The 22205-nt window shown below is 44.3% G+C and overlaps 1 protein-coding gene across 6 annotated transcripts in view; it reads right to left on the reverse strand.

The window, feature by feature from the left end:
• The window catches only part of cep170bb (centrosomal protein 170Bb), a 31843-nt gene extending 9638 nt beyond the window's left edge, over positions 1 to 22205 (reverse strand). Inside the window, exons 1-16 of one of the 6 annotated variants that reach the window (XM_047387924.1) lie at positions 21982 to 22205; positions 17837 to 17974; positions 16930 to 17019; positions 16764 to 16842; positions 16612 to 16670; positions 15856 to 15973; positions 12030 to 12131; positions 11428 to 11907; positions 8948 to 10014; positions 8566 to 8742; positions 8293 to 8407; positions 3946 to 5655; positions 3457 to 3700; positions 3220 to 3376; positions 2736 to 2777; positions 708 to 845 (exon numbers count right to left, since the gene is read on the reverse strand). In XM_047387924.1, coding sequence (XP_047243880.1) covers positions 708 to 845; positions 2736 to 2777; positions 3220 to 3376; positions 3457 to 3700; positions 3946 to 5655; positions 8293 to 8407; positions 8566 to 8742; positions 8948 to 10014; positions 11428 to 11907; positions 12030 to 12131; positions 15856 to 15973; positions 16612 to 16670; positions 16764 to 16842; positions 16930 to 17019; positions 17837 to 17941 — 4683 coding nt within the window. In that variant the 5' untranslated portion in view covers positions 17942 to 17974; positions 21982 to 22205. Of the gene's footprint in view, positions 1 to 707; positions 846 to 2735; positions 2778 to 3219; positions 3377 to 3456; positions 3701 to 3945; positions 5656 to 8292; positions 8408 to 8565; positions 8743 to 8947; positions 10015 to 11427; positions 11941 to 12029; positions 12132 to 15855; positions 15974 to 16611; positions 16671 to 16763; positions 16843 to 16929; positions 17020 to 17836; positions 17975 to 21981 lie in introns of all 6 variants that reach the window. The other 5 variants (XM_047387923.1, XM_047387922.1, XM_047387926.1 and 2 more) reach the window with 5 other exon arrangements.

A 22205-nucleotide genomic window follows, 5' to 3' on the forward strand; every position in this document is an offset into this window, starting at 1 on the left:
TCTCTCTCTATCTCTCTGTCCGTCCGTCCATTCATCCATTCATCCATCCATTCATCCATTCATCCATCCATCCATCCATCCATTCATCCATCCATCCATCCATCCATCCATCCATCCAGTATGTGGTTCTGAATTTAAAGCCATACAACTGTAGAAAAAGTTCCCCTAAATTCAGATCAAAGTTTTGAATGTATTCTTTAAAAGACCTGCTTAAAGAGAATAAGAAGTCTGGAAATTAAAATATGCAAAAGTCTGTAATGTTAACCAATAAGATGTTCGGGAAGCCTCAGGATGAGTCTGTAATTGTACCCTTTAACTGGTTCAGAAAGGCTCATAAACAGCTAATAGTGATGAAAATGTGGATGGCTTTAACAGCTTCTTCATCCTCACCAGGTGGAAAAATGAAATATCTGAGCAGAAGTGAGCTGATCCCACAGACAGGAGAACCTCAGTGCTTTTGTTGGACTAAAATACTGTAGCCTGTACCTGAATGAAGCTCAACCAATAACTCTTCCTGGTCTAATAATAAAACTCTTTTACTAAAGTTTTAATTTCATCAAACCAAGCTGAATAAGTGAAAATTAAAACCAGACATTTTGAATCGAGAAATTCTACATGCCTTGTTCTCCTGCAATAAAACCTAACCTAGGGTTTGTGTTTGACTGAGCTGCAGTGTGAACGTGGCCTCAGTGGGACTGGACAGTGACCTCTTCGCGGTTCCACGGACGGCGTTGCAAAGAAGTGGGCTCTGGCTCATTCATATTTGCGTCCAGGTCCAAGATGGCAGCAGAACCTGGAGGAACCTTCTGGTAGTTTAAGCTGGCCTCAGGAATACGATGGACCAGCTGGAAAGAGAGTACATCTAAATGATCTAAATGGTCTTGATGTTCATCAACCAGCAAACAAACCAGCAAACTGCTAGTGAAGGCTGTGCACCAGCTGGTGATCAACGCATGCACCAAGTCAACATGCAGCTGCAATGGTGGAAAGCGACAGTGGGTTTTAGTTTCTGCTGGGATACCGCGCCTTATTGGACCAGGGAGTGTAAGAGAACCCAGCCACAGCTCCATGAACCAGTAAAACCAGTTCATTACCAGCAGAGGCTGATGGAGATTCATCAACAAAACTACAGAGTGAGTGCAAAGTGACTCGGAGCTGGAAGGTGTGGGAAAATGAGGAAAAAACAGAATAAACTGGACTTTCCTAAGTTTCTTTAAGTAAATAGAGTAAACCACAGAATTCCTGTCTCTCAGTATTTTTTGCTAAAAGGATAAAAACAGAATAAGAAAATTATTGTTATTTATTTGTCATAATTAAACTAATAAATAAACATGTTCTTAATTTAACTGTCAATATTTAAATAAATACTTTTTGAAAAATCCTATGAATCATTAAATGAATGTTGCCTTATTATTTCACAATAATGTAATTATCTTCCTGTGCTGCAGTGTACCTTGAAATAACTCGAACTGTCTCCGTGGCTCATCAGTTGGTTGGTCAACCAGCTGTGTTTTTCCACCCAGAGCGAGTCAGTGCTGGCCCCGCCCACCAGCCCACTGACTGGTGGGCGGGGCTTGTAAAACGGGTTCTTGATGGCAGGCGAATATTAAATAATTAAACAGTAAAACAGTTAAAAGCACTTATTTAATAATTATATATCTAATAACTAATTTTAATATTCATTTTGATGTTTTATTGAATGATGACACATGCAAGTAATCATTAAAGGATTTTGTTTCAGTTGAATAGTGCTCTTGCATGAATAGCCTAAAGTGCTACAATTTAATACATAATGAGCATTTGAAAATTTTACATTTAATAAATTAAATACTATTCAAATCACATAAATAGATACGTGTATCACAAATTACTTACATATTTCAATCATTTCTTGAATTTAATGTAGAAGTTCATTATAAATTGTACTTTAATAATTTTATTACTAAAATATGAAATGATTTTAGTATTTATTAAACTATTTTATTGTCCTGTGTTGAAGAACATTTATTACAGTTTATTCAAATATGTAAAACTTTATTTCACTAATTATTTATTTATTAAAAAGTGACCATTTTTGACCTTCATAAAACCTATGATTTTCTCCCTCTTTATTTTTTACTCAGAAAAAATGTTTGTTTAAAACTATATTAGGAGTAGTGTCATTAATAAGGTCTTTTCTGCTCTTGTTGATCACTCTTGTCAATAAGCCCCTGTGGTGTAACAAAAGGATCCATACTGGGCCCTCTCCTGTTCTCAGGGCACATTCTTCTTCTTGGATCCGTACATAAAATAACATGAGTGGGCCTGTCACTTTACGCTGATCATACACAGGTTTAGGACATAGGGGTACAGGAGTCTGGTTAGGAGTGCAGGGCCAGGAGCAATAGAGCTGTTAGGGTGAGGTCAGATGAAGGTGAATTAACTAAGCTGGAATCAGGTCAGATGGAGAAAAACAGATTCGTTAATTTGGAACATACAACCTCAGTTTGATGTGTTTCTTCTTGACTACAGCAGCAATTGCTTGAATACAAGTTGGTTGGATTTCCATCATCTAGACTGACTCCAGCTTGTTTTGCATTACCTCAGTAGTTCTGTTGTTAATGACCTTACATACAGGACAGCCAACTCTAACACAACAAAAATTCAAAAGTGCAGAACAATCCAACACTGTGAGAGGGGAGTGTTAGGATTGGTGATGGGGGAAGGGAACCATTGAAGGGGGCAGAGTTGGACACCTGAGATTGTCGAACCCCGTGGAGATATGGAACAGATGACGCCTTTGCAGAAGAACAAACATGGAAAGTGTAAGAGTCTGAAACGGACTGAAGCTCCTACAGATAAACCTGCAAACAAACAACAAGGCTTCTGCAGCCTTCTGCATAATCAGACCAGCGCATACAGTGAAACACTGAAAGAGGAGCTGATAATACGTCTAAACTGGAAACACTGGGATGATATGAGATAGCTTTACTGGCTGATGAATGCAGACTGCAGCCGTGTCTGGAAAGTGATGGACGTCACCTAACATGGAATAATCAGACACACATTTATCCAGACTACAAAAAACAAAACAAATGTAGAACAAGAGAATTGATTGCTGAACTACAATAGCATGTATGCCAAGACTGACCCCTGCTGGTCATGGATAGATGTGTGTGTGTTTTTGAGGCCATGAATGTGAGGTGGTACTGGTGATGTTGGGGCCTGTTTGACTCTTACCTCCTCCCGGGCAGAGATGGTGGAGGCTGGCGTGTTAGGGAGTGAGGTAGGTGAGGTGGTGGTGCCCATTCCAGAGCTGGGAGAATCCCCATCCCCGGCAACATCATGGATCTCCTTTGCCAGGATGGCCAGATCTTTAGCCAGGTCTTGACTGAGCCTGCAGCCGAAACACAAACAAAAGATCATGTGGCTGCCTGAGTGATGTACAAGAGCAGCCAATAGGAGCAGAGCTCTTACTTGGCAATCTCAGCACTGTGAGTGGACCAGTTCTGGTATGGGTCAACGTCATTTTGGTCCTCGTCGTCCTCCGTCTCCAGTGAGACAGACTTGCTTTTACTGGCGGCTGATCTCCGGCTGCGCGGTGTTTGGCCAGCAGTAGTTGAATGGGAAGACCGTTTAGCTTTGGAGGAGCCAGTGTTTGACTCGTATTCTTCCTCAGAGGAAGATGAGAAGTCTGAACCCTTCTGTTTGCGACGCGATCCTGAAAAATATTCAGGGGCATCCACGGTTAGTCTTCTTGGAAGGTTAAAATCTATGCATGAATTGCAAAGTTTGAGCCACAAACAGAAATAGAAACACACTAAACTTGTTAATCCAAAATTATTACATAATGAAGTCTTCAACTTGGATGCTAAGGTTGCAGCAAAATAACAACATAAGCTATTTTTTTGTTTCTTCCTAACTTTTAACCAGCAAGTGATTTCAGAAAAGTTAACATAGACTCACCACTGCTGAGGTACTTGGCTCCGCTTGAACGGGTACGAGTTAGCGTTTGCTTTACTGGAGTCCCGCCCCCTTTACCGGCTGCCTGGCGAGCATCGCCAACAGATGTCTTCCTTGCTGTGGCGGCAGGCTCATTGTTGCGACTAGAGAAACCAGAACGAGTCGTGGAGGACTCGTTGTCACTGGGTGTCGTAAATGAGCCAGTTCTCTTCCTGGGCATCGCCAAAATGTCCAGCCTGGACAGCTTCTTACCCTCAGCAGAGACTTTGGGAGGGGCGGAAATATGATCAGAATTCTGGGAGGCCCGATCAGTCTCTGTCCCCTCATTGTCTGAGGCCTCACCGAGGCGGGCACGTCGAAGCATGGACGCTCGGGTTGGCCTTGGTGCTGACAGGCTGTTGGAACGGGTTAAAACCTGTTGAGTTGCTGACTTAGGAGTCTTTCCATTGTCTTCTTTCTGTAGAGGGGCAATCATTTTCTTGGTACGACTGGACGGACGGGTAATTTCATGATCAGATGAAGTAGACTCAGTCCAGTTAAGTCCAGTACCTTGTTGTCCTTCAGACAAGTCCAGAGAACCACGGTTTCCTGTACTGCGCCGCATCTGGAAGCGCCTTGTTGCCTCTGCCTTGCTTGGTGCATCAGCTGGGGTTTGGGTGCGCCGTTTCTCAGAAAGACGTTCTCGGGCACTTAGTTGTCGTCCCTTTTCTTGGATTGATGGGCTAGAAGACGACTTCTCTTTCTGAAGGCTGCTTATGGCAGGTCGCTTTTTAGAAGTGGAGCTAACAGGAATATTTTTGCTACTCACCTGACTCACGGTGCTTGCTGTATCCACATCTGACTCACCAGAGAGAGAGTCATCCATGTGGGTGGAGGAGCCCCCCTTCTTTGAGCTACGGCCTGAGCCAGAAGAGGGAAGCTTGGTGTCCAGAGAGGACAGGGTTCCCTCTGTCTCCTGGAGAAAGGGCTGTGTTTCCTGGGTACTCTGTTCCATATCTCTAATGGAAGGGTGGCTGGAGATGTGTGGAAGCTTCTTCATCTGGATGGTGTCACTGGGCCGGGCTTTGGTGAAACTTTCTTGACGGACAATGTTGCTGTCTTTTGTAGGAACAGAATCTTTGTCTTGTGTTTGAAGGTTTGGAGCAGAGTTGTTGGGTTTAACACCGGTCCTTCTGGGTTCATGTCCACCCAAGTGTCGGATCAAGACTGTCGTAGGAGGAGTTTTAGCAGGAGGGTCTCGAGTCCTCTCACCATGTACAGGGCTTCGGGCCTGTTCAGGCTTGCCTGAATAATCCTCAGCACCAATGTAGAAGAAGGTGGATTTAATTGTCGGAGAAACTTTCTCCTGAACTTTAAACTGATAACCCGGGGCAGCTGGGGACGGGTTTCCGGCCCTAATATCAATTCTCTTTGCATTAATTAGAGCAGGTCCATCCTCAGACCGACTGGCATCACTCAGGCTGTCTGGGTCCACGTCGTCCTGAACAGCTAAGCACTGGGTGGAGTCTTGTGAGCAGGGAGGACTATAAACTCTATCCAGAGATGTATGGCCTTGGTAGGATTCATGCTGAATCAGGATGCTTGGAGGGACACTTTCCACCTTGTCTGGAGGAACCTGAGGCAGCAGCCTTCTGGTCCTGGAGCTGTGGCTCGTCTCTGACTCAGATGTGTCGTAGCTGTAACTTCCCACTGAATGGCTCAGGTAGCGCAAATCTATAAAACAACTTGTTAGCTCAATTTCTGTCACTTTTACAGTGCCACCAGAAAGTATTAACACTCCTTTGCTTGTCCACTTTTTTTCATGTTACTGACTTATTCTTAAATAGATTTGTGTAATTTTGTTTGATTTTTTTTAAATTGGCAAAAGTTTGTTAGGTCAGTTTTCAAAAAGTATTCACATCTACCGCTTCATTTTGAATGAAAGCACCTTTGGCTGCATTAACAGCCTTAAATCTCAAAGTCTTTTGTGCTTTTTGGAAAATTTAGGTGGGCCACCATCTGCATTTGTGATATTTAAATCTGTGAAAAGTGGCATGTAAATAAAGTTTACTCTCATCCCTTGTAGAGAGGAGTGGCTTCCGTCTGGTTACTCTAACATAGATGATTGATTGGTGGAGTGTGTTAGACTTTGTAGATGGTTCTCTGATCTCCAAAAGGAAAGACTACAGGTCCTTCTCAAAATATTAGCATATTGTGATAAAGTTCATTATTTTCCATAATGTCATGATGAAAATTTAACATTCATATATTTTAGATTCATTGCACACTAACTGAAATATTTCAGGTCTTTTATTGTCTTAATACGGATGATTTTGGCATACAGCTCATGAAAACCCAAAATTCCTATCTCACATAATTAGCATATTTCATCCGACCAATAAAAGAAAAGTGTTTTTAATACAAAAAACGTCAACCTTCAAATAATCATGTACAGTTATGCACTCAATACTTGGTCGGGAATCCTTTTGCAGAAATGACTGCTTCAATGCGGCGTGGCATGGAGGCAATCAGCCTGTGGCACTGCTGAGGTCTTATGGAGGCCCAGGATGCTACGATAGCGGCCTTTAGCTCATCCAGAGTGTTGGGTCTTGAGTCTCTCAACGTTCTCTTCACAATATCCCACAGATTCTCTATGGGGTTCAGGTCAGGAGAGTTGGCAAGCCAATTGAGCACAGTGATACCATGGTCAGTAAACCATTTACCAGTGGTTTTGGCACTGTGAGCAGGTGCCAGGTCGTGCTGAAAAATGAAATCTTCATCTCCATAAACTTTTTCAGCAGATGGAAGCATGAAGTGCTCCAAAATCTCCTGATAGCTAGCTGCATTGACCCTGCCCTTGATAAAACACAGTGGACCAACACCAGCAGCTGACACGGCACCCCAGACCATCACTGACTGTGGGTACTTGACACTGGACTTCTGGCATTTTGGCATTTCCTTCTCCCCAGTCTTCCTCCAGACTCTGGCACCTTGATTTCCGAATGACATGCAGAATTTGCTTTCATTCGAAAAAAGTACTTTGGACCACTGAGCAACAGCCCAGTGCTGCTTCTCTGTAGCCCAGGTCTGGGGAATGCGGCACCTGTAGCCCATTTCCTGCACACGCCTGTGCACGGTGGCTCTGGATGTTTCTACTCCAGACTCAGTCCACTGCTTCCGCAGGTCCCCCAAGGTCTGGAATCGGCCCTTCTCCACAATCTTCCTCCGGGTCTGGTCATCTCTTCTCGTTGTGCAGCGTTTTCTGCCACACTTTTTCCTTCCCACAGACTTCCCACTGAGGTGCCTTGATACAGCACTCTGGGAACAGCCTATTCGTTCAGAAATGTCTTTCTGTGTCTTACCCTCTTGCTTGAGGGTGTCAATAGTGGCCTTCTGGACAGCAGTCAGGTCGGCAGTCTTACCCATGATTGGGGTTTTGAGTGATGAACCAGGCTGGGAGTTTTAAAGGCCTCAGGAATCTTTTGCAGGTGTTTAGAGTTAACTCGTTGATTCAGATGATTAGGTTCATAGCTCGTTTAGAGACCCTTTTAATGATATGCTAATTTTGTGAGATAGGAATTTTGGGTTTTCATGAGCTGTATGCCAAAATCATCCGTATTAAGACAATAAAAGACCTGAAATATTTCAGTTAGTGTGCAATGAATCTAAAATATATGAATGTTAAATTTTCATCATGACATTATGGAAAATAATGAACTTTATCACAATATGCTAATATTTTGAGAAGGACCTGTATAGCACCACCTTAGTGATGTTTTCTTCACTGATCACTCAGTTTGGACGGGTGGACAGATCTAGAGAGATTCCTGGTAGCTCCAAAGTTCCTCCAATTCAGAAAATTAGGAGACCAGGACTTTCAGCATGCTCAGTTCTGCTAAAATTAGTTTGCATTCATTCCTACCTCAATCCAGTCTTGGACATTTAAAGACAATTCATTTGAACTTACTGCTCGGTTTCTGCTCTAAGTGCAATTAAGATGGAACTAAGATACATGCTATCAGTCATAATAAGTGGTGTGAATACTTTTGTACCTTCTATTTTTTAATGTGTCCATTTTGTCATTATGAGCATTTTTGTGTAGAGTTGTTTTATGTTAAATGTAACGTAATAAAATGTGAAAACAGCGAAGGGGTGTTGGCGTATTTGAAAATCGATGACTGGTTTTTGCTGTTAGTAACTTTCATGTGTTCTGCTCTAATGAATGAATCTATAATTAATTTATGACTTTTAAATTTTAGGGACTTATATGAAATATTCAGCTACAGATCTAAGGAAACTCGTTTGGCTATACACATCCCTTCACACAATATACTTATTTTTGGGTGATTAAGCAGACAAAAAGTTGAGTACCTTCGAGACATTCCACTTGAGGAGGAGTAGAACCAGGATCGGCATAGCTGTCCGCTAGACTGGCCCACCGAGAAACCCATTTAGTTCCTTCGAGATCAGCTGCCTGAGCCTGAACCTGGAACACAAATCATGATAAACAGAACCACACACCCAGATAACAAGGAACCAACCAAGACTTGAAATCAGTGACACGAGGAATGGCAGATAGACACCAGTGTCCATGCACTGGGAAACATGCTTCCAAGGTTCCTCCAGGGTCTTTTCCTGTGTTACCTGCATGGGACCTGTTGGGGGGGCACTGACAGCTGCTGGGATAAAGCCATGCAATAGGTCCACACTGCTACCATCACCAGGCAGATTATGGTGCTCATCCTTGCCTTCATGTATGACAGGTCTATAAACCCCTGTGGTCGCACCACTGTACTCTGGAGAGTCAAGGACACCAAACACCTGTTTGACACAGGGCATGCATGAGAGGGTGGTGTGAGCACAAAGGATGGAAAAAGAAGGATAAGTTTCATGCATCACTTGTTACAGATAAAACTATTTTTATAAAAGCAACATTTAGACAAGAAAACTTTTGATTAATCGCTTTGTTTAACTTTCTGACTCCTGAGATGTTTCCACAACTCCCTGGTGGTCACTGTGACTCCACCTGATCAATCATGTTGCGAGCCTCCTCCACCTCTTTGTCTTGGGATTCTGTCTCGATGGTGTATGTCCCAGCATCACTCAGGCTGTCATCCTCCTCGTTTCTCACCATCCTTTGGGAAACCTTGGGGTCTCCCCCACAAACTCCCAAGGACAACATGGGGGACATGTGTGGTCCAGATGGATGGACCAGAGGGGCCACCTGAGATGAACCACTGGGCGATTTGAAGGGCTTTGAGGATACTGGAGGTTGTAATGGGGATGAGGGGTAGGAAACTGAAGAAAGTGCTGGAGGTTCTAGTGGGGATGGGATCTGGGCTTGAGGGGGCGAAACCATCACTGGTGGTGCAGAAATCGGAGGAGGTGAAACTTTGTCTCTAGTTGGGGTAGAATCCTTCTGACCAGAGTCCTTCAGGAATTCTGCTGCAAACTCTTGGGCAAGCATTGACTTCTTCCCAACACTGCCAAAAGGTCTGATGATGATGCCCGATGAAGAGCGAGAGGAGGAACCTGATGAAGCTGCCTCCCCTTCTGTCTTCTCCCGCTTAAGAGAGCTTGACCTCTGAGGGCCACTGTGGACCTGACCCTTTAAGGGAACTGTCACCTGCTGGGTGGGAGGGATGTGTCCATGCATGGATGCTGGCCTCTCGCCTCCTTTCCGTCGCTCCATCTTGGCCTTGAGGGTGGAGTAAGAATCGCTATGAGCAGGGTTGTGGGTGAAGGACTGTGAGCGCTTTTTGCGCGGGTTGTCATCAAAGAACTCGATGATAAAGGCCTGCTGGGTGAGGTGCTCAGAGGGTCCCTGTTTGAACGTTTCTGGGGGGGACGGTGGCTGGGGAGGGCTCTGGGACAGGGGCCGTTCAGGGGCCACAGCTGACGCAGCAGCCTGTCTGGGTGGAGAGTACTGCAGCAGATGGTGGAGCTTCTGTGTTTGAACAGGCTGCTGACTTGGCTGGACTGTCTGCTGTGATGTCTCAGACTGCTCTGATTGGACAGAGTGGTGGGATTTACTTCTGGATTTCAAAACCGGGTCTTCAGAGTCGCTCTGGGTTCCATCTTCATGGTGGTGACCTGGTAAAAGAATAAAGTGAACAAAACACTTTTATGTTCAAAGTGAAGATCAAACTGAGAGCCAGTCAACAACTCAACGTTTTTCTCAGTAAATACATTTCTAATGGGCTATGGAAGTAAAATTCCCATCAGATGCTGGTAAAAACCAAAGTAATCACCAAATACAGAGAAATCAAAACAAAATACTCCATTAATCAAGTTATGGACAATGAAAGGCAATGATAAAAGGAATAAGTATTGAACTAATAAAAACAGGTGCACAGAAAGCCAAGAAACCTGCCGAAATCAGTCCCAAAAGTTTCCTACATAAACCTACATACCTACAACAACATTTAATTTCCCTTTGGGATTAATAAAGTAGTTTTGAATTGAATTGATTCGAATCGAATTGAATATGATCTGCTCAGGTTAGACCAAAACTCTAAATAGAAGTCATTGCACAGTGCATGTCAGGTTTGGAAGAGCAATGGCACTGCACCCTAACAGACTATCCAGAAATGTTCGCTGGTGGAAACATCGTGGTGTAGGGTTGTTTTTCAGCATATTGTACTAGTAGATTTCATACTGATGGAAGGAGAGATGTACTATTGAACATTCTTGATAAGTCAGAAGATGAAATAAAGGTGGAGTTAGGCAATGGTCTGAAACAAAGCATGAAATTCTCCCTGGTTTCAGAGAAGAAAAATGAAACTAGAATGTTCCAGTCAGTCCTCCAACTGGAATAAAATTAAAAACCTATAGAAACAACTGTAGAGCTGTCTTTTTTCTGTGGATTAATTGAGTTATTAAAAGCATCTAGTGTAAATTTCAGGCCAACAGCTACATTCACGTTCTCTATAAGAGCTTTTGTGAATACCTTGCATTGAAGCATATTTCCCTCAGTTTTGACCTATTTTAGTTTCATCTGCCTTTCCTGCTCTTTATTTAAATTTTCACATGGGTTGACTCTTGTGAACATTTTCCTATTCAGTTCAGAGACTCACAGTTTTCATTGCAAAATTGAAGCCTGGAATGATTTATAATGCATAAACATCCATACGTTGATATTGAGTCTGTAAGGTCAGTGAAACTCAAACTCTGACTGTCATTCTGTTCACTTGTTGTGGTGTAGTCTTCAATGTGGGTCACATAAGTCCGAGGCACCACTGCTCACCAAAAATCGTGAAGGTCTGAAGTGTAACCATCATCTGCAGGTGCACCTGATCAATTACTTGTTGAGACAATAAGCAGATCAGCCAATCACATGGCAGCAATTTTGTGCTATCAGTGCAACAGTATAGAGCTCAGGACTGATTTGGCAGCAAAGGAGGGACCAAAACACTGTTAAGCAGGTGGTCATAATGTTATGTGTCATCATGTAATGTTCTGAACAGGTATCACCATAATGAGACTAAAGCAGCATCTCGATCTGACCTTTAAGAGTCTTAATGTTCATGGCGAGGTCACTCTTGGTGCTGTAGACATCCTCACATGGCGGATGCTTCTTCATCATGCTGACATCACTGTGGACCAGCCAATCGACCACTTTGCTCTGCGACGACATCATCTCTGCAGGTGCGGCGGTGGTGGCAGTCTTGGCGGGGGGCGTCTGACCCTTCCTCTGGCGAGTGGAGAACTTGGTGACGTGGTCTTTGATCTTGATCTTGCCAGGCATGCAGTCGTCAAATTCGATGGTGAACGAGGCGTGGCTCTGGACAACGGGTGGGGTCGAGGTGGGAGGGCAGGGTGCGGCATGGGGAACGTCTGTATCCTTGGTGGGGATCTCATGGAGCTCCGCCTCTGAGGTTTTCTGGTGCTGGAAATCCTTGGTGGGAATCTCGAAGTAGCTGGGCTCACGATGATAGGAAGTGAAGACGGTCTTTGGTTGGGAGTCTGAGAGAGGTCCAGAAAAATCTGGATGTATAGACAGAACATCTTTCTGTACTTCTGATGAGAACAGAAACATTATTAAACAAGTTATTACTTAATTATGTAGAAATATGAATCTTCCTGATGTTTGATGAAAATGTGTCTACCTGAATGAGGCTCATCGCTGCTTTGGATTTTACTCCCATAGTCTTCCTCTCCCCACCAGGACGGCTGACCATACAGAGGAGTGGGCCGACTCACAGGAGTCTCTGTCAAAAACACACACATTTACCACTAGATGGTCCTGGAAATACATTCTGCTCTTCATCACCTTTTTCCTCTTCATACTTACTAAAATAATTCTGCTGGAGTAAAAGTGATTATTAATTTTTTGGTTTAAAGGACTGATGTCTTGGAGTAAAACCCACATACATGATGTGGATTAGGTTCTACAACAATATCTCAAACTTTGAAGATCTCCCAGAGCTCTGTTCATCTGACAATGGACCACCTGCAGACCTACAAAGACATGGACATCCACCTAAACTGGCAGGGTGGGCAAGGAGAACATTAATTAGAGAAGCAGCCAAGAGGCTCATGGTGACTCTGGAGCAGCTGCAGAGATAAGCAGGTCAGGTGAGAGAATCTGTCCACAGGAACACTTTCAGTCTTAAATGCCACAAATCTGACCTTTGTGAAAGAGTGGCAAGAAGAAGACCTGAAAAACTCAGCAAACATGTGGAAGAATGGGCTCTGCTCCGAGGAGACCAGTGTGAAGAAAAACCAATACTGTCTGCACATCACCTTAACACAGAATCTGCACAGTGAAACACGGTGGTGAAAGCATCATGCTGTGGGGATGCTTTTCTTCAGCAGGGACAGGGAAGGTGCTCAGAGTTGATGGGAAGATGTATGGAGCTACATCCAGGAAAACCCTGGGAAAACCAGCTAGAGGCTGCAGAAGATTTGAGACTGGGCTGGAGATTCACCTTCCAGCGGGAATACCACACTAAACATACAGCCAGAACCACACTGGAATGGCCTAGTCAAAGTCCAGACCTAAATAAAAGTCAGAATCCACGAAAAGCAGGGGTGGGTGGCATGGACAAAAGTGTACACATGTAAGAGTAACTTTACCATAAAATATGTTAACATAAGTAGGAGCGAAGAGGAGGTCATCCAGAAAATTACTGAAGAGTAAAAAATCCTTTGGTAAAACTGAAGTAGTGAGTAATCAATCATAACTTCTCATTTCATGTGTGAAAATGATGTAATCAGATGTTCATGGCGAGGTCACTCACAGTTATGTGCAAATTCTGGTATTATAAAAATAAATAACATCAATTCAAAATCACAAATTCAGGCAGAAGAAACAAGCTTTTGAAACCACTGCTTATAGTCGGTTATGGATCTACGTTAGAATGGTGTAAAATATCTAGTGACAATATCTGCTGTTAACTGTATCTTCACCTGACCTCCGAATGCCTCAGCAGAAACAAGACGTCTCACTTTGAGATAAACTGTAGGTGTGTGTCTGTGTCTGGGGCATTTTTGGTTTGTTCTTCATTCCATGAAGTAACCCGAGGAGGGAGAAGTAGGCAGTAATGGAGAGGAGACGTGTTTTTGTGCGGCGCTGGTCGTCTAGGGGTTAAGCGCGCGACCATGTGCAGAGGCTAAAGTCCTTGATCCGGCTGTCCTGGGTTTGAGTCTTGGACCTGGCGACCTTTGCCCAATGTCTCCTCCCCTCTTTCCTGTCTACCAATTGTCGAAAAATAAAGGACTCTAGTGCCACTAAAAAAAAAAAAAAGATTTTGCTCAAGTAGAAGTTAAAACTGTAAAACTACTCCTAGTAAATGTAACTAGTTACTACCCACCTCTGGTGACTGTACTTAAAACCTGATGTTCACAGGTGTTCTCCATCCTATCTGGCTGAGCTTGAGATGTACAGGTCCTTCTCAAAATATTAGCATATTGTGATAAAGTTCATTATTTTCCATAATGTCATGATGAAAATTTAACATTCATATATTTTAGATTCATTGGACACTAACTGAAATATTTCAGGTCTTTTATTGTCTTAATACGGATGATTGTGGCATACAGCTCATGAAAACCCAAAATTCCTATCTCACAAAATTAGCATATCATTAAAAGGGTCTCTAAACGAGCTATGAACCTAATCATCTGAATCAACGAGTTAACTCTAAACACCTGCAAAAGATTCCTGAGGCCTTTAAAACTCCCAGCCTGGTTCATCACTCAAAACCCCAATCATGGGTAAGACTGCCGACCTGACTGCTGTCCAGAAGGCCACTATTGACACCCTCAAGCAAGAGGGTAAGACACAGAAAGACATTTCTGAACGAATAGGCTGTTCCCAGAGTGCTGTATCAAGGCACCTCAGTGGGAAGTCTGTGGGAAGGAAAAGTGTGGCAGAAAACGCTGCACAACGAGAAGAGGTGACCGGACCCTGAGGAAGATTGTGGAGAAGGGCCGATTCCAGACCTTGGGGGACCTGCGGAAGCAGTGGACTGAGTCTGGAGTAGAAACATCCAGAGCCACCGTGCACAGGCGTGTGCAGGAAATGGGCTACAGGTGCCGCATTCCCCAGGTCAAGCCACTTTTGAACCAGAAACAGCAGCAGAAGCGCCTGACCTGGGCTACAGAGAAGCAGCACTGGACTGTTGCTCAGTGGTCCAAAGTACTTTTTTCGGATGAAAGCAAATTCTGCATGTCATTCGGAAATCAAGGTGCCAGAGTCTGGAGGAAGACTGGGGAGAAGGAAATGCCAAAATGCCAGAAGTCCAGTGTCAAGTATCCACAGTCAGTGATGGTCTGGGGTGCCGTGTCAGCTGCTGGTGTTGGTCCACTGTGTTTTATCAAGGGCAGGGTCAATCCAGCTAGCTATCATGAGATTTTGGAGCACTTCATGCTTCCATCTGCTGAAAAGCTTTATGGAGATGAAGATTTCATTTTTCAGCACGACCTGGCACCTGCTCACAGTGCCAAAACCACTGGTAAATGGTTTACTGACCATGGTATCACTGTGCTCAATTGGCCTGCCAACTCTCCTGACCTGAACCCCATAGAGAATCTGTGGGATATTGTGAAGAGAACGTTGAGAGACTCAAGACCCAACACTCTGGTTCTATCCGCACATAAAATCCCCCAAAAAATACATTAAAGTTTGCGGTTGTAAAGTGAAAAAAGACTGAAGGAGCATGAATACTTTTGTAGGTTCTGTGCTTTCCCATTGGTGAGTTCTGGGTTTGCCTCGGGCCTTTTCCATATAAGACAAACAGAGAGAACATGCAAAGGAAGCCTTCAAGCAGACATCCTAATGAGAAGAACCACCTCAGCTGCCTCCTTCTGATGCAAAGAAGCAGCAGGTCTACTAACCCTCCCCCCAGGTGATGAAGCATCTCTCCTTATCTCCAGGGCAGGTTGAGGCTACCCTGTGGAGGAAGCTCATTTTAGATGTTGGATTTTTGGCACTGCTTCATTTTGGTCATGATCCACATCTCATGACCACAGGAGTGAAATGCAACACCCTCATTCTTGCAGACAAAGCTTCATCACTCATCCTGGCACCAGTCAACAAACCAAGATACTTAAGCTTTCAACTCTTTCCAGTTGCCTGATGTTCAGAGGAGCTGGTTCTACCAGATATGGTCAGACTGAGAGCGATTCATAAACCTTCATGCAGCAGGATCCCAGGTGTCTCCACTAAAAATGGATAAACTGTTGCATCAATTAATGTTAATTTGTCTCTTGCATGTGTCAGAGTTGAACCGAAACTGAAGATTAGACATCAGCGAAATTTAAAATTTTCATCATATCATTAATAAAACCCTTGGATTCAGCAGCAGCTGCAGTTCAGGATCCAGCCTGCAGATGGAGACAAAGCTATTGGCCAAGCTGACCCCAGATCTGCAGAACCTTCTCCTCATGTCAGACTCTTAGTTTCTGCAATCCTGTTTTCAATGTTTGTACCTTGTGTGACGCTTTTTGTCGTTGTCGTCTTGTCGCCTCGCTGCCCCTCTTCTTCATCACTCTTCTTCCCCTCTGCAGCCTTCAGACTCATCTGCAGCTGACTACTGTACTTTTCGTGCTGCGAAAACAAACAAGTTTATTTGAGCTCAAGGTTCTCACACCGCGTCTCCTGGTTTATGTTGCAGCTTTAATATGAGCATTGATCCAGTTGGAAATTACAGGACTATAGAAGTTATGATCCAGGTCTAATCTCTGAATATTTTTGTCGTAGGGGGTGGAAAGTTGTTATTTTAAAGAAAGATCTTCAGCTACACATTCAGAGCACTTTACAAGATCACAAAAAAGTCTTTATCAATGGAAGAAAATAAGAGGTGATCTCTTGATCGCAACAATTTTTGCAGTTCTGTGCGTGATACTCTGGGGTAGATTCACAAAGCTGTGATTTGCTTCAGGTTCTGCACATCTTTTGGACGCTGTCTCTGCTTCATCTCTGCTCTGGATTCATGAAGCTACCTGCTCTGCCAAGATGCAGGTCAGCAGGTGTGAGGAACTGAACCTCTTTTTGCGTCGGGTCACAGTTTTCCTCCATTCAGCCACAAACAGCAGGTGCAGAAATGATCACAGATTCATTCATTCATTGAATGAATGAATGAATGAATGATCAAAGAGAGAAGATATATTTCCTTACAGATAGCTTTAGGTTTCAGTACAACAAACTTATTATTGTCTGATTGCAGAATAAAAATGTGACCTGACCTTCAGCGCCTCCTCTGGGACTTTGTGTTGACTTTTCTCCAGAACGTAGACATGAGAATGTGCAGAGGTGGCTCAGGAAAACAAAACCGCATGAACACACACACACACACACACACACACACACACACACACGGTGATCCTGGGAAGGATATCGTATCCAAAGCGGATGATGTCGGACAGTTTGAGGGTGATGTAGGTCTGGTCAGGGATCCGCAGGTCGTTCACAAACGTCTGCATCAAACAAGATAAACAGAACCGGAACAGATCAGCTTTTAGCACTGATAACGTTATTAATGTGTGTGTGTGTGTAGGGCTCACCCCGTTCAGGCTGCCCAGGTCTTTCACAAGGTGTTCATCGGTTGTCGGGTTGTAGTTGATGACAGCGTGCTGTTTGTCCACGCTGCGTGACTGTCCACACACACACACACACACACACACAGAGTCAGATCTCTGCAGGTGATGTTAGGGGCAACTGTTTGTTCTACGTCACTGAGTTTAGAGTGGGAGGAGAGGGTAAAAAAAGATGATCATGAGCTCGATGTGATGAAGAAGATGAGGAAGAGAGAAATGATGGAGGAATCAGCAGAAGAATGGACAGAAGAAAGAAATAAAAACGAGGAGGAAGATAAAAATAAGGTGAACAACAAAGAGAAAGCGATATGTGAAAGGAATAAAGAAAAATGAAGAGAAGAAGGAGGAATGTAGGATGAGGAGGTGAGCAGGAGATAGGGATGATGATGATGAAGATGGGGAAAAGGAAGGAAAGGGATATTTAAAAAGAAGTGGTGAAGGATAACACAAACAGACGGATGGACAGTTGGATGGTTTGGATTGGAAGGAAAAACATTTCAGGGATGAGGCAGAAGAAGAGGAAAAGCAGGAGGAAATAAAGGAGAAAATGGTTGACGGTGAAGACAAAGAAAAGGAGAAAGAGGAAAAAATACAAGAAGGAAAGGAGGAAAAAGAAGAGAGAAGATGAAATGACGATAAAGAAAAATAGTTGGTAGAAGTGAATGATCATGAGAATAAGAAAATACGAGAGAAAAACAGTTTTAAGATGGGATGGAAGAGCAGCAGATGAAGAGGAGAGGGAGGAAGAAGCAGAACAGGAGGAGGAGATGATGAAGGGGAAACAAACAACATCAGGAAGCTAAAGAGCTCTTTATGGAACATCCTGTCCAGACTCTGGTTGTGGTGGAACATCTGTAGATCCAACAAGTCTCACCTGCAGCATGAGTTCGCAGTCCTCGCGACCCACAAAGATCATCTCCCGCGGGAGGCGGTGCCGAGTGCCCGAGCTGCTCACCAGAAACCATGATGTCACACTCATCTTCACAGGCCTGCTGACAAACCGCAGAGCATCCTGGGAAACGGAGGCCACACCAAGAAACAGAGCAAGGTAAGCTACATCATGAGTAAATCACTGTTCTTCATTCTAAGATGGTCTGGTTTTTGGACCAAAGAAGGTTCTCTGGAGAACATCTGAGTGTGTTGTAACACAACGCCCAAACCAAGGAGCTCCATCTCAGGCTCTACAGGCCTCAGTTAGATGGAAACGTTCAAACCTGAATTAGATCCCTTTCTCTGCCTGAAAACAACATACCAGCACACATTTGGTTTGCACAGTTGCATCTTAATAAACAAGAAGACTTCTGGAAAAATGTTTGGACAGATGAGACCAAAGCAGAGATATTTGACCATAATGTACAGAACCATGTTTGCAGCACATCAGCTTCCCTCCTGGCACGGTGGTGGATGGCTGATGATTTGTTTTGCACCTTGTAGTTATTAGCCTCTTTCTGACCATTCTTCCATTCTGTGAGCTACACCTTTATGATGAACTGAAAGGTCCTGTCACAGTTTGGGGGGTTGAAATCAACCCAACCCTACACCTGGCCTGCCTCTGTGTTTAGCTGTGGCACCTTCCTGGAGGGGGACATCAGCTGAGTTGATGCTGCCAACAACTTAATGCTCACCTTCTACAGATGATCCACTTGGCCCAGTCTTTCAGTGTTTAACCCTGTCTCTCCTGTGTGTGTGTGTGTGTGTGTGTGTGTGTGTGTGTGTGTGTGTGTGTGTGTGTGTGTGTGTGTGTGTGTGTTCTGAAAGAGCACAAGGCTCATGAGCTCAACGGATTGGGTGATCCATAATGGGGAGTTCATGGTTCTGTGTTTATTGCAGAACTATGATCTGAAAGGAGCTGTTGAGTAGACCATGGCCTCCTCTGTGTACCAAAGTATTCTAGAGTCAGATGTGAGGCCATCTGTCCAACATCTGAAGCTTGGTTAAAACTGGATCATCAACAGATCAATGACCCCAAACACAGCAGCAGAATAGCAGAAAAGAATCAAGATGTTGCAATGGCCCAGTCAAAGTTCAGACCTCAAACAGAGTTGAACGCTGTGGTGGGAGCTGTGAAGAAAAAATTCATGTCAGCAAACCTTAGTGAACTGAAGCAACGTTGGAAAGGAAAATTGACCAAAGTTCCTCCACAGGGATGTGAGAGATTGATTGTTCAACCGGGCCGAGCTTTTTACTTTTGCTCCCACAGTTTAATAACTGAGTGAACCAAATAATTTGCTCTCTAATGTCCAACAGTTATAAGTTACCTGTCCAGTTAATTTCCTTCAGTATGTACAGGGGTTGGACAATGAAACTGAAACACCTGGTTTTAGACCACAATAATTTATTAGTATGGTGTAGGACCTCCTTTTGCAACCAATACAGCATCAATTCATCTTGGGAATGACATATACAAGTCCTGCACAGTGGTCAGAGGGATTTTAAGCCATTCTTCTTGCAGGATAGTGGCCAGGTCACTACGTGATACTGGTGGAGGAAAACGTTTCCTGACTCGCTCCTCCAAAACACCCCAAAGTGGCTCAATAATATTTAGATCTGGTGACTGTGCAGGCCATGGGAGATGTTCAACTTCACTTTCATGTTCATCAAACCAATCTTTCACCAGTCTTGCTGTGTGTAGTGGTGCATTGTCATCCTGATACACGGCACCGTCTTCAGGATACAATGTTTGAATCATTGGATGCACATGGTCCTCAAGAATGGTTCAGTAGTCCTTGGCAGTGACGCGCCCATCTAGCACAAGTATTGGGCCAAGGGAATGCCATGATATGGCAGCCCAAACCATCACTGATCCACCCCCATGCTTCACTCTGGGCATCCAACAGTCTGGGTGGTACGCTTCTTTGGGGCTTCTCCACACCGTAACTCTCCTGGATGTGGGGAAAATAGTAAAGGTGGACTCATCAGAGAACAATACATGTTTCACATTGTCCACAGCCCAAGATTTGCGCTCCTTGCACCATTGAAACCGACGTTTGGCATTGGCATGAGTGACCAAAGGTTTGGCTATAGCAGCCCGGCCGTGTATATTGACCCTGTGGAGCTCCCGACGGACAGTTCTGGTGGAAACAGGAGAGTTGAGGTGCACATTTAATTCTGCCGTGATTTGGGCAGCCGTGGTTTTATGTTTTTTGGATAAAATCCGGGTTAGCACCTGAACATCCCTTTCAGACAGCTTCCTCTTGCGTCCACAGTTAATCCTGTTGGATGTGGTTCATCCTTCTTGGTGGTATGCTGACATTACCCTGGATACCGTGGCTCTTGATACATCACAAAGACTTGCTGTCTTGGTCACAGATGCGCCAGCAAGACGTGCACCAACAATTTGTCCTCTTTTGAACTCTGGTATGTCACCCATAATGTTGTGTGCATTTCAATATTTTGAGTAAAACTGTGCTCTTACCCTGCTAATTGAACCTTCACACTCTGCTCTTACTGGTGTAATGTGCAATCAATGAAGACTGGCTACCAGGCTGGTCCAATTTAGCCATGAAACCTCCCACACTAAAATGACAGGTGTTTCAGTTTCAGTGTCCAACCCCTGTAGTTCAAGATGCTTCAGGGGAAGTCTGAGCCTTAACCTGAGGTGCCATGACTTCACAGACTAAATCATATGTTGATTGTTAGAACCTAATCGGTTTTATCAGATGTTACCGTGATGGAAAATGACTAACTGGGTCAAAGCAGAGTAAATCTGGTTGTCAGTGTGAGAGGAGTGGAGAAACAAGAACTTTTGACTTAATTTAGAGTAAAAACAGTACAAAATTATTAAAGACAGTGAGTTACCCCCATCCTGCTCCTCACCAACGACACACCGCCATCCTGCAGCGGGTAAAGACCATGGATGGGTGTCATGATCTGAGCAGGAATTGTGGTTTCCAACAGGTCTTCATGTGATCACATGGGAAAAACCTGAGAACGTCCAGTGTATTTTCCCATAAGAGAAGCCAGAGGTTTAATCTTCTTTTAAACCAGTTTTTAGAGGAGCGTAAAGAAGGCCCAGAACATCCTGAATGTGCTGTTAGGAAGAAAAGTCTTTGTAAAAAAATCTGAAGTTACATATTTTCTTTCATCCAAATAATATCTTCTCTTGAGGCCCTGGCATGAAGAACAAGATGGCAGCAAGACTTAGGTTTGCAAAGTTACAAGACCTCCAGAACAATCTCCTGTAGGCAGATGAGACCAAAGCAGAGCTATGTGGTCATAATTGCACAGACCCAAGCACAACTCACATCCACTGTCAAGCACAGTGGTGGAGAGAGGATGATTTGGGCTTGTTTACCCTTTGCTCCCAATAAGTGCACCAGGATCTTCTTTGTATGCCAAAAAATTCTAGAGTCCAATGAGACCCTCTCTTGAACAGCTGAAGCTTGGTCCAAACTGGGTCATCAACAGAACAATGATCTCAAACACAGCAGCAGACCGACAACAGAATGGCTGAAAAAGAATCAAAGTGCTGGATTGGCTCAGTCAAAGTCCTGACCTCGACCGGATTATAATCCTATGAGAAGGTGTCAGGAGAGCAACCTGGCAATATTTTTATCAATAAAAATGTGATGCTTTGTTGTTCTGTTGATTTAGGAACATTTTATTTCCAGATGATTGCATTTAACTCAATAAATAGAGGTTTCTGCGCCTCTACCTATTTATTAACCAGTTCTACAACCACGAGTCAGCAAATTAACCTGTCATACGTCATATCATGTGACCTTCTAAAACCTGACTGGATGCAACCTTGGAGCGTGGTACCTGTTCATATCTGTTACATCATTGCCATCATCATCGTTACTTCAACTAAGCCGCGCTGGACACACACACACACACACACACACACACACACAGACGCGGTTGGATGCTGGAGGAGCCGAGGCGGCTGGTCCAGCTCATCCTACCGGGCCTCATCTCTGCTGCTTCTCTCCAGCTGTAGAGTCATCACTGAAGAAACAGTCCGGTCCCAGCTCCCTTCCTCCACGCCCTATCCTCCCATCCTCCTCATTCTCTTCTTACCTCCGCTCCAGATGCCGCCGCTGCCCCGCCGCTGTCCTGCTACACGATCCCGGACTGACGCACTGCGGGGCGGATAGAGCATGAGAGACGTCCCGCGGCCGAACTCTGTAGGGGGATCGGGTCTCTGCTGGCCTCGGTCCGTGGTCCTGATGCTGCTGCTGTCATGGCATCTCTCTGCCCGTCTCCTCCTGACGCACCAACGGCCACCCGCTGCGTCAAGACGC

Source organism: Girardinichthys multiradiatus, chromosome 15, assembly GCF_021462225.1.
Source record: "Girardinichthys multiradiatus isolate DD_20200921_A chromosome 15, DD_fGirMul_XY1, whole genome shotgun sequence".
NCBI lineage: Eukaryota > Metazoa > Chordata > Actinopteri > Cyprinodontiformes > Goodeidae > Girardinichthys > Girardinichthys multiradiatus.